Source organism: Mesoplodon densirostris, chromosome 8 (genome assembly GCF_025265405.1).
Source record: "Mesoplodon densirostris isolate mMesDen1 chromosome 8, mMesDen1 primary haplotype, whole genome shotgun sequence".
NCBI classification, from domain to species: Eukaryota; Metazoa; Chordata; class Mammalia; order Artiodactyla; family Ziphiidae; genus Mesoplodon; species Mesoplodon densirostris.
Window position 1 is genome coordinate 35,073,542 of NC_082668.1, and position 15,624 is coordinate 35,089,165.

At 39.4% G+C, this 15,624-nt stretch overlaps 1 protein-coding gene across 5 annotated transcripts in view; it reads left to right on the forward strand.

The window, feature by feature from the left end:
- ALS2 (alsin Rho guanine nucleotide exchange factor ALS2) overlaps positions 1–10,367 on the forward strand; it is an 87,022-nt gene extending 76,655 nt beyond the window's left edge. For 3 of the 5 annotated variants that reach the window (XM_060106041.1, XM_060106039.1, XM_060106042.1), the window contains exons 26-34: positions 560–677; positions 1,596–1,753; positions 3,608–3,730; positions 4,599–4,775; positions 5,483–5,528; positions 5,744–5,805; positions 6,389–6,538; positions 6,779–6,875; positions 9,629–10,367. In XM_060106041.1, the coding sequence (XP_059962024.1) occupies positions 560–677; positions 1,596–1,753; positions 3,608–3,730; positions 4,599–4,775; positions 5,483–5,528; positions 5,744–5,805; positions 6,389–6,538; positions 6,779–6,875; positions 9,629–9,739 (1,042 nt within the window). In that variant the 3' untranslated portion in view covers positions 9,740–10,367. Of the gene's footprint in view, positions 1–559; positions 678–1,595; positions 1,754–3,607; positions 3,731–4,598; positions 4,776–5,482; positions 5,529–5,743; positions 5,806–6,388; positions 6,539–6,778; positions 6,876–9,035 lie in introns of all 5 variants that reach the window. The other 2 variants (XM_060106043.1, XM_060106044.1) reach the window with 1 other exon arrangement.
- Positions 10,368–15,624: the final 5,257 nt, after the last annotated feature.

A 15,624-nucleotide genomic window follows, 5' to 3' on the forward strand; every position in this document is an offset into this window, starting at 1 on the left:
TTCTAATTTCTCATTGATTGTAATCTTAATAGAGTGCCATTACCAAAACTTTCGGTTGATGACTAGTATGTGTTTTATCTTAGCCTCTTCATCCGGAGCTTCCCTTTTACCCATTGTGTGCTTACCACACCACTGCTGTGGCATCCACATTATCTCCTTACTTCTTGAGCTCATTTCCATTTCAGCCTTTGCCATTTGATTTATTTTCCTTAGTCCTTAGCTCTTCCTCTCCCCTTTATTCCATTTTTATTATCACTAACAAGTCTATCGCCAGTTTTCTCTTCAAGCTAACGTTATAGTATTTTCCAACACCATGGTTTCTATTGGTGCAACGTCTTCATTAATTTATTGTGGTTGGTGTGGAGTAACACTAAATGCTACTTTGAATGACTGTTACATAAACCTAACAGCAGGTCAATTACCAATTATGCACACATTTGGGCTGAACACTGTGCTGGATGCTCCATTTCATCCTTAGTTGGTGACTGTGCTTCACGTGCACTTACAATTATCTTGCTTTCTTGAAATATATGATAGGCTTTCTCTTCTCTTTTTATAGTCCAGAGATATTAAGTCGTTCACAGACTCAGACACTAGAGAGTTTGGAATTCATTCCTCAGCATGTTGGTGCCTTCTCTGTGGAGAAATATGATGACATCAAGAAATATTTAATAAAGGTAAACAGGAGTCAAAACCATACCAGTCTTGTGAATTAATGATTCAAATGTACTCACAGCTTATTGTTACTCATATCCTGTTTTTGCTGTCGAGGTATGTCTTTTGTTAGTTCTCTGACTACTAAAAGCACATTTCTCCCTAAAGATTGACCTATTATGATAGAACTTTATAAGTTTTGTAAAGTGTTCAAGGGGGTTCTGGACATCTAGGGTCAGAGTTTATAATGGCTTTTTGTTTGTAACGTTAGCAAACTAGAGATTGTATAAATAAAGCATGCTGCCTTCACCCCACGGTTATGCTGTCTTTGCTTCCTTCTCAAACCCTGTGAGATCAGCCCACAATTTAAAGAATGACATGTGTTGACATGGGGGTGCAGGAAGGAGTATTAGGAGAAATCAAGGGGACTGAACAGTGATTGTTTCAGAGCATAATCAACTGTCATTATTCAGTTTTCTGGAAAGCAACATTTCATATATTTTTCATGACGTTTAAGGTATGTTAGAACCTTTCTTTTTTTTTTTTTTCCCTTCGGCCGTGCCATGTAGCATTTGGGATCCTAGTTCCCCAACCAGGGATCGAACCCGTGCCCCCTGCAGTGGAAGAGCGGAGTCCTAACCACTGGACCTCCAGGGAATTCCCTTAGAACCTTTCTTTTAATATTCTTTATCAGTATATCCAAAGCTATCTTCCCAAAATGTTAAAAGGATTCTTTAAGAATAGGGACTCCTACTCCATATAATTTGGGTAGACTCAACACTTTCAGAAAAGTTGAAGTATTTAAATTTTCCTGGTCCAAAAGTAGACTCTTGACAGTTTGAAAATGGCTCATCATTTATGAAAGTGTTTCTTTTTGATGGATCAGTTGTTTCTGCTGTTAGTGCTCACTGACCAGCTGCATCGGTTCTCTTGCTGCTCAGGCCTGCGACACTCCTCTGCACCCACTGGGCAGGCTCGTGGAGACACTGGTTGCGGTGTATAGAATGACATATGTGGGTGTGGGAGCCAACCGCCGGCTGCTGCAGGAGGCTGTGAAGGAGATTACGTCCTACCTGAAGCGAATTTTCCAGCTGGTGAGGTGAGAGATCTTTTCACTGAAGTCATCAAGAAAATGCTTTTATGCCACAGATCCTTCAATAGATTAAATAATGAAGTCATGTTTTTACTTTGTGTTTATGCTATAACTATAAAAAAGATGGACGTTAGCCATTGTAACTTACTTCCTTTATGTCTTTCTTACTCATTGGGTATAATAGAAGGCTAAAATAAAATTTTTTAATACCAATTTTGGTATGAAATATAGTAGTCTTATTTGGATTTAATCTCTAGGCAAAATCATGTCTCTAAAACCTAACCACAGAGAAGATAAAGTCTAATATGAAGTTTTAGCCCTGAGTATTTATGTCCTATTCCTTGACAACAGCCTGTTTGTTCACTTATTCAACAAATGTTTGAGTGCGTCTGTGTGTTAGACACCATTCTGGCCCTTGGAGGAATTTATCAGTAAACCAACCCCCCAAAAGAAAGAGAGAGAGAGAAAATCTGTACTCTCATGGGGTTCCATTCTACTGGGGACAGAGTAAACAGAATATGTAATATGTGAGATGATGATTCATGTGATGGAGGGGAAGAGAATGGAGCTGGAGGTGAGATGCTGCTATTTTAAACGGAAGGTCAAGGAGACATGACTAATAGGGTAATATCTGAGCAGAGACTTTGAAGAAGGTGAGAAAGCAAGCAAGCATCTTTTTGAAGGAGAGTTTCAGGCAGCAAGCAAGTTTGGAACTTATGAAATTCAAGATATTTTACTGGGTTTAAGCCAACAAGTAAATACTGTATTGAGATAGTTATATAAAAGTTTATGAATTTGTCCCAGAAAAACCTCCTTATATTATTTAGCCTCAAAACTGATAAATAGGGGCTTCCCTGGTGGCGCAGTGGTTGGGAGTCTGCCTGCCGATGCAGGGGACACGGGTTCGTGCCCTGGTCTGGGAAGATCCCACATGCTGTGGAGCGGCTGGGCCCGTGAGGGCCGCTGAGCCTGGGCGTCCGGAGCCTGTGCTACGCAACGGGAGGGGCCACAGCAGTGAGAGGCCCGCATACCGCAAAAAAACAAAAAACAAACAAACAAAAAACTGATAAATGCATTTGGAAATGTTTCAGTTTGGAGGGGGCAGTGTTATCTACTAAAAAGATCTCTGGGCTAGGATTGTTTCAACTCTGACATTAGCTAGATGGGTGAAATGAAGATAAGTTCCCTGAACTTTTTAGTTTTCTCCACTATAAAATCGGGGCAGGGGCATGGTATAAGTCTACAAAAATACAGAAGATTGCAAACTGCCTGTAAAGAGTTAAGGTTTAAGTCTGTAAAAATAAAAAGGACAATAAACTTGTTTATGGTTAGAATCCACCATTTGCATACAAGAGTTGGGAAATAAAATCCAGGGAGAATTCAACGCCTAGGGAAAAATCCTCAACAATTTAGCAGCTCAGTCATTTGGAAAAGTTTTTCAACAGCTTGGCTTTTTAAAAAATTTTTTTAATTTTTGCATGAATTGAGTTTTCATTTTTTCTTAATGTTGGACATTTAATTGTTTATATTCTGAAAGCAATGATCTCTGCTTGAAGAGTCAATACACATTGACCTCAGATGAGATTTGCCAGTAAGAAAAACATATATATCAGAATTGTTCATTCTTTAGTAACTAGACAGAAAAAAACAACAGATTTTTTACTGGTGTTATTCATTAGCTACATTCTTAATTTTGTCCTGTAAGAAGCATCAGTTAAGACTAAGGAAACTGACTTATTTAGTTGATAGAAAGTTTGGTTTTATTGGTCCTTAAAAGATTAAATAATGGAAATGTGTTTTTACTCTTTTTATCCACTCTGGAGGTGTAATTGTGTAATGATATTCTTTATTCTTCCTTAGGTTCTTATTTCCTGAGCTTCCTGAAGAGGGCACCACAATTCCTCTCTCTGCTCCTCTGCCAACTGAAAGAAAATCCTTTTGCACTGGGAAGTCAGATTCCAGATCTGAATCACCAGAGCCAGGGTGAGTGGATCTGGGTGGAGATGGTGAGAAAGGGGGTGGGGACCAAGTGATCTTATGCAAAAAGTCCCAGGAAAAGTTGTTTTCTCTGGATCTGTTTCCTTCTTTTTAAAATGATACGGTTGGGGGCTTCCCTGGTGGCACAGTCGTTAAGAATCTGCCTGCCAATGCAGGGGACACAGGTTCGAGCCCTGGTCCGGGAAGATCCCACATGCCGCAAAGCAATTAAGTCCGTGCGCCACAACTACTGAGCCTGCGCTCTAGAGCCCGCGAGCCACAACTACTGAAGCCCGCACACCTAGAGCCTGTGCTCCACAACAAGAGAAGCCACCGCAATGAGAAGCCTGCACACCGCAACAAAGAGTAGCCCCCGCTTGCTGCAACTAGAGAAAGCCCGCGTGCGGCAACGAAGACCCAGTGCGGCCAAAAATAAATAAATCATTTAAAATATAAAAAATTTTTAAAATATAAATAAAATGATATGGCTGGACTTTGTGATCTCTGAGGTTCCTTTTAGGTTAGCCAAACCCCATGAAACTGTAACTACAAATGACTGGGCACAAAGGCTGCTGAGCAAAGTAAATCATTCTGCCCTAGGACAACAGAGAAATCAGCCTTAAAATGGAAACAGAGTGGGCTTTCAATTAGATTTTGAGTTTATGATAGGAATTCACAGTTGGCCCAAGACAAAACTCTGGGGCCATAGGTAGACGTCTCATGTTAACTCCTTACATAAAAGAAGGAATATAACTGCTTCGTTACTCAAAAATTCCCATCTTTACTTTCAGGTTCTAGAAACTAAAGCTCCGTGTTTGATTCTGTTTTCGATTCTAAGATTACTGCTCCTCCCCCTCTCTCCACTATTTTGTAGTTACGTGGTAACAGGTTCTGGGCTACTGCTTCCTGTGCTCCTACCTCGGCTCTACCCACCACTGTTCATGCTTTATGCCCTGGATAATGATCGTGAGGAGGATGTTTACTGGGAATGTGTTCTCCGACTAAATAAGCAGCCAGACATTGCTCTTTTGGGCTTCCTCGGGGTGCAGAGGTCAGTACAGTAATTATGAATGGAACCTAATTGTTTTAACTCAACATGCAAACAGCATTATTGGGAATTTGGTACTTTGATATCTAATTGTATATATGATTTGCAGTTTATTTACCTATCACTTATCTGCCTTCAGCAAAATAGTGATGTTTAAAAATCTTTATTTCTGAGAGTTTTTAGACATGAGTTTGAAATGTGATTATTCTTCTGAATATAAGTAAATAATTTGAGTTATCCTGCCTGATATTTTGCAGTTCTTCAAAGCAAAATACATATATTCACCTTTTCAGAAAGTTAATTGTATTCAGTCTTTGGCGTTCTTCTTTCCTTTCTTTTCTCTTCTCTTCCCTCCCTCCCCATCTACAGTTTTCATGTAAAAGTTTAGAAGTGCCCTTTTTTGTTGTAGGGCATTGTTTCTTGTTAGTCCAAGGAAATACTAAGTGACTGTACTTTCTAGAAGTGTTAGGATAAAACGGATCACCCCAACACTCAATAATTATATGTTTGTGCTATCAGAAAAAAATGAATGAGCCTTAATTGGAAAGTAAATTTTTTCAGTGGAATGGTTTAATAGTAAAAATGAAGGAACTGTGGAATAGTTACTTTAAATGGGGACAGGGAAGTCAATCTAGTCATTAACTATTTTTATGGGGACTAATTTACCATAAGGAACAACTTGTATTAACAATGTATGGATTTCGTTTTAGGAAATTTTGGCCAGTGACCTTGTCAATCCTTGGAGAGAGTAAAAAGGTATAGTGGATTTTAGTTTCCTCAGCAAATATGCTTTTATTTGGCGTGGGGGGTTTCAAGATAGCAAAACAGTTTCTATTTTACTTCGGTAATATAATACCCAAGCATGAGTTATTCACTGAAGACCTGCATTCTGCCATTGGTATCATTTATGTTTCTTGTTGCTGCATAAGACAGCTTTCCTCTTTGACCTTTATAAATTATTTTTTTGGCAGGTTTTGCCAACCACAAAAGATGCTTGTTTTGCCTCAGCTGTAGAATGTCTACAGCAGATCAGGTAATCTCTAATTTGTTGAAAATTACATAAATCAAAGGAGTGGTTAGTCTATTAAGATACTGATGAGATCTTATCTTTACCTAAGCTCTAACCCAACCCCCCAACCCCCCAAGATGGTGTCATACTCAGCCTGAAGATCAGAAAGACTCTGAGACATTTGGGTTACCTTTTGCTCTACAAGGCCCTTGCATTTTCAAAAGTGGTGGAGAACCTACCCAGCAATTTATCTACATAATCGTATCTTTAGCCAAATGGAAATTAACCAAACTTCTTACTCAGAGAAGAACATGTATTAGGAAAATAAGATTCCACATGGGTAAAAGGAGATGATCTATGTGACTTAGTGAATTCTTTCATGTGAACCATGGATAGTTGGAGGCTTCTTTCCTCAAAGGACCATAGGATTACAGAGATCATCCCTTCCAGTGACTCCTTTTGCCTGATGTATCCAACTTAAGGCACGTGAGCCCTAAGAGGGTATATTTGTATCAAACAATTAGTAACAAATGGCTCTATTAAGAAAACCATAAGATATCTTTCCGTCATTTATTTTTATTTTTTAATTTTTTTTTTTTAACAACAGCACAACATTTACCCCATCAGACAAACTTAAAGTCATCCAGCAGACTTTTGAAGAGATCTCTCAGAGTGTCCTGGCATCACTTCAGGAAGACTTCTTGTGGTCCATGGATGATTTGTTTCCTGTTTTCTTATATGTGGTGCTACGGGCCAGGTGATCAACCTCTTCTGACTTTAATATCAGTGACATTATTTTAACAAGTCTGCCCCTTGCTTTTCTGAGCTGATGACAGGTACATGCTCCCCCACTGGAAAAACAATCCATTTCTGTTAACCCTTTTCACGACGTTGTTACCTTTTTGTTGAGCTGTTCTTTCTTTTCCTTTCAAATAGATTCAGAAGTAGGACGTACATATAAATGGAAATTACTCAATATCTTTTTCTTGTTGGGCAGGATTAGGAATTTAGGCTCTGAAGTACACCTCATCGAGGATCTCATGGACCCATATCTTCAGCATGGGGAACAGGGTATAATGTTCACCACTTTGAAGGTAAAGTATAGATATTATTTAATATTTTTTATGTTAAAATCTCTCCTTCATTTACCATATTATGAATCTGTCATTAACCTTTCTTTTATATAAAACCTTAATGCAAACATTAAGTGCCTTTAGAGCACATACTGCTAATATTTTAAAATATGATAACATATTAAAGTAGAATCATTCTCAAAATACTAAAGCAAATTATTCATTACCCAATCTTCTCTGTAAATTGATCATTCAAATCGTGACAAATCCTTATAAATGTAGACCATCTATATAAATGTAACTTTAAAAAGGAAACAGAAAGAATTCTTAGTGTCCAAAAAAACATTCAACATTAGAGCTATTTAATGGAATTAAGGTAAAACACAGAAGGCAGTAGGTATGTAATGAATATGAATCGCATCTTCTTTCTTTCCCATTTATTGTAACCAGTAGGTTACAAATGAGCTTCTCTGATCTGGGTGCTCTGTAGGGATTGTTGGAAGTCATTTCAGTTCCCCTGCCTTGATTTTTCTTGGAATTTGATGCGATCACTGTGAAGTTTATTGGAAGAATAACAAATAGAAAATGGCACAAACACTTCTGAAAAAAAGAGAGGCAGAACAGACCCACTGTGTCAGTTAATGAAGTGTTAACGAAATTATAATAATTGAGATAGTATGTTACTGTCATAGGAATAGACAAATACCTTAGTGGAAGGGATAGCTCCCATATAGGCAGTATTATAATAAAAATTCCACATATGAAAATGGAAACATCAAACAAAAATGGAAAAGAGAATTATATAATTAATGGTCAAAGTATTGGAAGAGCTTATTAGTTTTGGAGGGAGGGTGGCATCAGGGTAGAATCACTCACGTAGCGAATTACAGATGCCTAGTAAGGTTTAAATATACAAAAAGGGAGACAGAAGAAAAGACAGGCAAATTAAAATGAGAAAAGACAGAATTTAATGTCAGGTTTCTGGCTTGGGCTAATTGTTTAAACTTTTTTTGTGTGTGTGTGGTACACGGGCCTCTCACTGCTGTGGCCTCTCCCGTTGCGGAGCACAGGCTCCGGACGCGCAGGCTCGGTGGCCATGGCTCATGGGCCCAGCCGCTCCGCGGCTTGTGGGATCTTCCCGGACCGGGGCACGAACCCGAGTCCCCTGCAGCGGCAGGCGGACTCTCAACCACTGCGCCACCAGGGAAGCCCTAAACTTTTCAACTTAAATATCATTAACATTTATAGTAAATAAACTGAAAAGGGAGGTGACAACTGAGGAAAATATTGGCTACCAATGACTTACATTATTAGTACTTATGTTATATGAAGATCATCTCTAAACATATCACCAAGGAAGAAGTGAATTAATATATTTATATAAAAGAAAACGCTCAACCTCACTGCAGATTTAAAGAAAGTGCCATTTTGTCCCTGCTAAATTAGCAAAAATATTATAAAATTATACCCAGGGCTGGTGGGGTTATAGTGAAATCAGAATTAGTCCCACATTGCTGATAAAGAATAAATCACCCTTTTGGAAAACAGTTGTTATTAACATTTATATCAACAACATCAAAAATGTTTCTAGAGTTTGAGTAGTCCTACTCCTAGTGATTTATCCCAAGAAATTAAAGAATGGAATACACTGTATATTATTTGGATGAGGTGTTCTTTGTAGTGGAACTCTCAAACCTGGACACTTTCAGATGCTTGGAGATGCTTCTTAAAAATGCATTCCAGGAAATTCTGACTCACTAGGTCTGGAATGATGCTTAATCTTAACCTGTATGTTTATCAAACATGCTGGGTGATTCTGATTATAGTTGTTTGTGTACCTTATACTGATCAGCAGCGTATTCTACATGTCCAGTCAGTAGTGGCTTAACAACTCAAGGTATTTCTGCTTAATGAAGAATATTATACAGCTTGTTAAAAATTTTTTGTCTGTTTTAGAATCAGAGGGATTTTACAAAATTTTATTTCTACTAATTATAACTTGGCAAAATAGACATGGGATAGGGTAGGGGGACTGGAAGAAAACAGGGAAAAATGGAAGCAACTGATTTAGTTGAGCTATCAGCATTAATAAAGGATTTCCTTTCTTAGTCCCATGTGCATTGTTATATTTATGTAATTTCTTTTAAAGTAAATTTTAAATGGTTTTGAACTTTTTTTCAGGCGTGTTACTACCAGATCCAGCGTGAGAAGCTTAACTAGGCTGCATAACAGCTTGACAACTGGATTATCTATTCAAAGTGTTTTAGCACCATCTGGCATCTTCCTGTAGTGGCAAAAAAGAACAGTGTTGAAATTAGGACGTTGTATTATTTTGGTTGTTATTTCTGAGCCTTGCTAATGATCGGAGCTCTGAGCCCAGAATAAAAGACTGTATAGTTTAAAGGGAGGATTGAAAAGGAGGTAGAAATCAGATTAGACCAGTCCCTGGCCTGTGTTAAGTTCCCCAAATGCCATACATCTTCTGTTGGAAAAAAGAGGATATCCCTTCCTACAGTGAAGAGTATGCCAGCTCATGAAGCTGTAAGAAAAAATTCTCAGTATAGCTTCTTACATTAAAGAGGTTGATGAATATTTTTGAGTTTCTGGTTTGCCTGCAGTTACCCCAGACCCCTTTGCAAGGAGCAGATTGTACTTGAAACTATAGTAGCCACACTATGCCTTCCAAAATTCCTCGCAGTCATGTGTGCACCATGCTTCTTTGCTGAGGGAGGGGAAAGAGGAACTTTTAAACTGAAATTTTAACTTTTTCTAAGCTTTCCCACCAGGGTATTCATGATGGGAGAGGTTCTATGCAGTTACTTCTACCATACCCTGACCCCAGACCTGGAGCACATCCAAATAGGAGTCTTCTGCCTCCCGACTAGAAAGAACATAGGAATTTTGTTCTTGGATTCCTTACAATGCTACGGAGTGAATACACTGGAATTCAGACACTGACTCCGAGCTGCTGCAGAACCTCATTCATCCGTGTGCAAACGCTGTATTCCAGGGCCTGTGAATGAGAGCCTGAAGAGCTTTTGCATGCAGGCTGTGTTTTGGAGCAGAACTAGAGACTGGAAAATACAGAAACAAAAAACTGCATCCATCCTTGACCTAGTGTTGTGGTTCTTCCCTGTACCTTGCACTGAACTCACAGAGGGGAAGGAAAAGGAAACTCGCTTTGGCTTCTCCCATCTCAAAAGTGTTGTGACACCTCAACCTTTTAGCATTTTGCTTTTTTTTTTTTAATGTCCTATTGTAAGTGTTTGGTTTACACTGTACAAGTAACACTAGTAGCTGTTCTGGATTACGTAGGTGCTCTTGCCCATCTCATCTCCTACACACCAGGGTGAGCGTACGGAGTGTCCTCCTCCTGCTTTGTGTTAATATCTACAGATGTTAATTGATTTTGGAAAAGGATCATGGTTTCTGCTCTACTTTATAATCAAGACAAGTGTTTAGTAAAATACTGTTTTGGAATGTTGGCTGTAATGTAACAGCAATTTTCATAATAAAAGACATTCATGTTTATGAGGTTGTTTATGATTGCGAAAGAAATGACACAGGGCAAACTAAAAATTTAAAAGACGTCCAAGTTTAGTTTTGGGGGGGAGGGGAGTTGCCTGCATTGTAATCTGTGCCTCTTTGTACGGCCTCAGAGATTCCACTGGGGTTTTAGAGATCTCTCTCTTTAAAATAAACATAAACTTATAGCACCTTTGCTGACAAAGAGCAAATTAACTTTCTGACCCTAATAAACTGAGGTCAAGGGTCTTAAAAGAAATGGTACTATTATTTCTTTGAATAAAAGACATATTTTGATAGTTACAGGTTAAATTTTTTTTCCTCCTGAACAGATTCAAGGAAAGGAAAATGGAGGATTTAAAATTTTGGCTAGAAATGGTAGGCATTAGTTAATTATATACCAGTTGTAATGTCTTCTCAAGGAGCGTTTACCAGAATGTGCCTGCCCATTATTGGAAAGGGACCGACTCTTAAAGATTAGTTTATGTTAAACACTTTACATTTCCATTAGGAATTGTTTTGATTTTGGAATAAACACACAAGTTCCACATTTGGCTTCTAAAGGCAGATTTACTGAATGTCTTTGATCCCTTTAGAGGAAGAGACAGGGGTAATTGTGGAAATTGACAGAGGAAAATGTGAAACCCACTGAAAAGTTCTCAAATGATAGTAAGCTATCTCAATTCTAAGAGAAACATGTTATAATTCATCCTTTTATTGGAGTCCTGAAGCAGCTGTCCCAATACTTGACTCTTCATACTGTATTTATACTTTTCAGAAAGCATGTTAAAACTATAAAATTTTAATTCCCTTGGCGGGGGGGGAAAACCTGTAAGTCACCAGGCCAATGCCTGCAAATAAAAATACCTAGCACTCATGCCAGCAGCTTCCTAGGTCTTACACATGCATGCTGAATGCCCACAGCCCTGTGGGGGAAGGTATTAACTCCACTGATTTTGCAGACAAGGAGAGGCTGTGATTGTTTCGCTGTCAGAGTTGGGACTCCAGAACTTCCTACTCTAATTGCAGTGCTCTTTCCTACTGCAGCTGCCAGAGATGTCATTTCATAGCTGGGTTATGCGCTAAAAGTTCATAAGGTAAAAAAACGAGTTGAAAATGGAAATTTTTAATAAAATTAAGTGCTTTTGATAAAATACACTGTGCTCAAAACAGTCACAAATGTATCACAGTCCCAGCTTGTGTTTTCATCTACAACAGAGAACAAAGGAACGCCATATGTCTAATTTAGGATAAAAGGGCTGATAAACCTTTAACAGTTGCCATTTGGTCTTTTACCCTTTGCCTTGCTGTCAGCTGTACCCTTTCTCTCGTTCTACTTCCAAATGTTCTTCCCACTGACACCTCCCTGCAATATAAAATTTTCAAAAAGGAAGTGGCTCCCATCTGAGATAGAGAATGGGCTATTAGGTTCATAATAGTAACTTGGTAGGGGACCTTCCAGAAGGAGATCTTTTATAAGTCTCATTATTATTGGCTGAAGAGTCTTCCCTTGTTTCCTCATCATAATGTGAGAAAATAAGGTTAATAGATCGGCTTACTCTCAGGTATCAGTTTTTCATTAGATTAAAATTTATTTATTGTGGGGTGTCTTATCCTGAAATAGTCAACAAAAATATTCATCTATTTTGGTGTTAACTATGTGCTGGCAATCAGAAAATACTGAAGAGAAGGTTTGAAATGATATAAATTAGACTTTTCAGTGCAAGGAATTCTTAGGAAGATTTGTGACGGGAGGTTTAAGAGTAATTTAGTGGTTAGGCTGGATTAGGCTTCTGTGGATTAAATCAAAGAGGATGTGCAGAGATTTTATCTAGAACAGTGAGGTGACTTTGGCACCAAATAGCCCACTGGCATTTTCTGCTAAAGCTTTTCTCTGGATAGGAGCAGCACTGCATGTTTGCAGCCTTGCAGGTAAGAGATGCTGCCAAATGATCCCGAGTTACCAGAAAGATCGATAAATATCTGCCCTTCTGTCAATTTTTAAGAGCTAAAAATACAATTTTGGGTAATCTTTGAATGCTTTAGTTTCATCGTATCTCAAATTATATGGAGAGTTCTGTGATTTCGAAAGAGCAGGTTTTGCTGTGAGAAACCATTTCTTAAGTATGGAATAATAAGTTGTCATGGAGACTGAGTAAAACTGAGCATTTGTCTTAGTCCTGATCAATAGCATTTTGACCCAGAGGAAGCTAGCCATTTTTGTACAGGCCATTTCCTATCAAGTTTTCAAGTGCTTTTTCAGGCTTTGTCTAGTAGAAAGCATTGTTTTGAAAAATGAGCATAATACGGGTAAGGCGTGTGGCATTTAATAGTAATCACTATATTTTTAAGTTTATAGAAATTGATTTTTTTTGGAAACCAAAGATTATTGACCATTTTGTCATACCACTGTCACCTTTTAAGTATAATATTCTATCATAGACATAAAAATGCTTACAAATTGGAAACACTCTGTGCATATACACTGCTTTTTAGCAGTCTTCTAGAAATACTGATTTTTAAAGTAACGCTTAGGAGAAATTCCTTAGTTATCAGTAACACTAATGCAGCTTCTAAGTTAATGATAAGAACTGGCCATACTTCCTGTGTTACTTAATCAGTTCAGAATTGCATATGGTTGACTATTATTTACAGTCTCAATCAAGAACTCTCTCTCAAGACAGCAGAAATAGCTAAGTCTCAACTGACAGTCATGAAAAGGCGGGCAAGGAAGGGACACCACAGACTTTTGCCAGGGACTAAGTAGCATGTTTCAGGATTAAATATGGAAACAAAAGAGGAAAACTTTTGATTTTACTACTTGTGAAATCTACTGAATACCCCACTGAGTGTCAAATTCCTTATCTGTAAAATGAAGGTTGCATTTGATTGCCTCCAAGATCTGTCAGCCCCGATTTCCAAGTTTGATGGGGAAGGAGGTTGAAGTCGACATAACCAGGCTGAGGAGGAGAGGAAGGCACAGGCCTCCCGAGTCCAGCTGCTCCTGTCTCAGGACTCATGTCCCAGCCGTCCTTAGGCTCCCTGGGGAGGTGTCAGTCTTTTACTTCTGAGGATTCAGCAGTGAACAGACAAGCAAAGTGTCCGCTTTCCAGACCTGACCCACACAGGAGCCGGACACTGAACAGGTTAATGCATAAGGGAATCGTGAAGGATAAGCATAAGTACTATAAGGATGATAAGTTGCAACAGTTTTCTTTGCCACCTGGAAGGAGGGAAAACCATTTTCTGAGGTTTCCTTCTATGAAATTTTGGCTTAGCTTGGGCCAATACCAGGGACTGGGCAGCTTAAAAACAACAGAAATTTATTTCTCACAGTTCTGGAGGCAGGAAGTCTGAGATCACAGTACCAGTCTGGTTGGGTTCTGGTGAGGTCCCTCTTCCTGGCTTGAAGATAGCCTCCTTCTGGCTGTGCCCTCATGTGGCAGAGAGATTAAGAGAAGAAGCTCTATGGTGTCTCTCCTTATAAGGGCACGAATGCCATCATGAGAGCCCCACCATCATGACCTCATCTAAACCTAATTACCTCCCGAAGGTCCCATCTCCAAATACCATCACATTGAGCGGTTAGGGCTTCAACAGCTGAATTTGGAGGGAACACAATTCAGCTCATAGCAAATTTGTCACAGGAAGCTGAGGATGACTGTTTTCAGAATTCAGCTAAGTTGTGGAGATGAACATTACTGTGTATGCTTCAGTGGCGGAGAAACTTTTAGCCAGAATGAGCCTCTTAGAGTATATGAATGTGTTATCTGTGTAGCTCTGGGTTGGTAGATTGAATAGAAGTTACTTTAATAATTAGAATTTTTTATAGAAACCACAGTCTATCTGTAAATTTATCTCACAATTTCATCTCAGGAACGTACAGTCTCTAGTGCCCCCATCTGCTGCATGGATAGGCCTGGTTGGGCACACTGTCACCTGGGCATTAAATATGGAAGGATTATGGTCCACCTACGATGCGCACAGAGCATCATTGTTTGATTTGTAATGCCTCACCTAGAACATGGTTTGAGAAGCATTTTAAGAAGTTGCCTGAATATGATGGTTTGGTGTCAGACTCTGTCTTGCTCTGGCTTTTGTCTGGCAGACACTTCATCTCCCTTTTCAAACCCTACCTTGGAAGTGCTCCCCTCCAGGGAGGAAGATGAGTCATATGTGCAACTGCTGTGCAAAATGATTCAATAGAGTCTCAGAAACTGGAATGCAGGAAAAAGGCAGGGTGTAAACTGACTCAGTTGGGGCTGGGTGGGGTGGGGTGGGTGGTGGTGGGCAAGGCAGAAGCTTATGATGTCAAGTTTAGGCAGAATCTGGCAAACTAGAATACTTCAGTGCGACTGGTAAAGAATGTGTATGGGAAGGTTGTCTAAGATTTCATAACAGCTTTCTGTGTTGCTCTTCTCACTGCCATAGAGTTTAGAGACAACATAAGAATCTGTCTTTTTCTAGGTAGCCTCCCTGACTCAACCCCACAATCTGTCTAGATTCTAGACAGTGGTTCTCAACCATATCTGATTCAAAAAACCATACCTGTCTTTAACAACTAATATGAAATGCTCCTTTTAAAAAAATCCTGATTTATCCTTTATTATTCTCCTGTGACAAACGCTGTTGGTGCCCTACCCATATCCCTTTTGGTGCATTCGATACCTACACTCTCTATCTGAAAGTACACATGTAGCAGGCTGGAAGGACCAGAAGTAATGCTCTCTGGGGAAAGCCCTCAACCCGTGTCTGGCAGTGTTGCTGTATAAATATCCCCACTCCCTTGTCCCTTGTTCCTCCATGGGATGAAGCTCCATAGGGCCCAGAGCAGTTACTTACTTGATGTACTTTTTACTGGCTGTTTTTCTCTTGCCCGGCCTTAATACCTCACTCTACTACTAGTGTTCTAGATCACTTTCCAAGCAAATCACCTCACTAGAATCCTTGCTCTGTGTCTGATTCTGGAGGAACCCAGACTAAGACACACAAAACTTCAAAAAAAAAAAAATCCAGGGCTTCCCTGGTGGCTCAGTGGTTGAGAGTCCGCCTGCCGATGCAGGGGACACGGGTTCGTGCCCCGGTCTGGGAAGATCCCACATGCCGCAGAGCGGCTGGGCCCATGAGCCATGGCCGCTGAGCCTGCACGTCCGGAGCCTGTGCTCCACAATGGGAGAGGCCACAACAGTGAGAGGCCCGTGTACCGCAAAAAAAAAAAAAAAAAAATCCATATATATAATGCCCT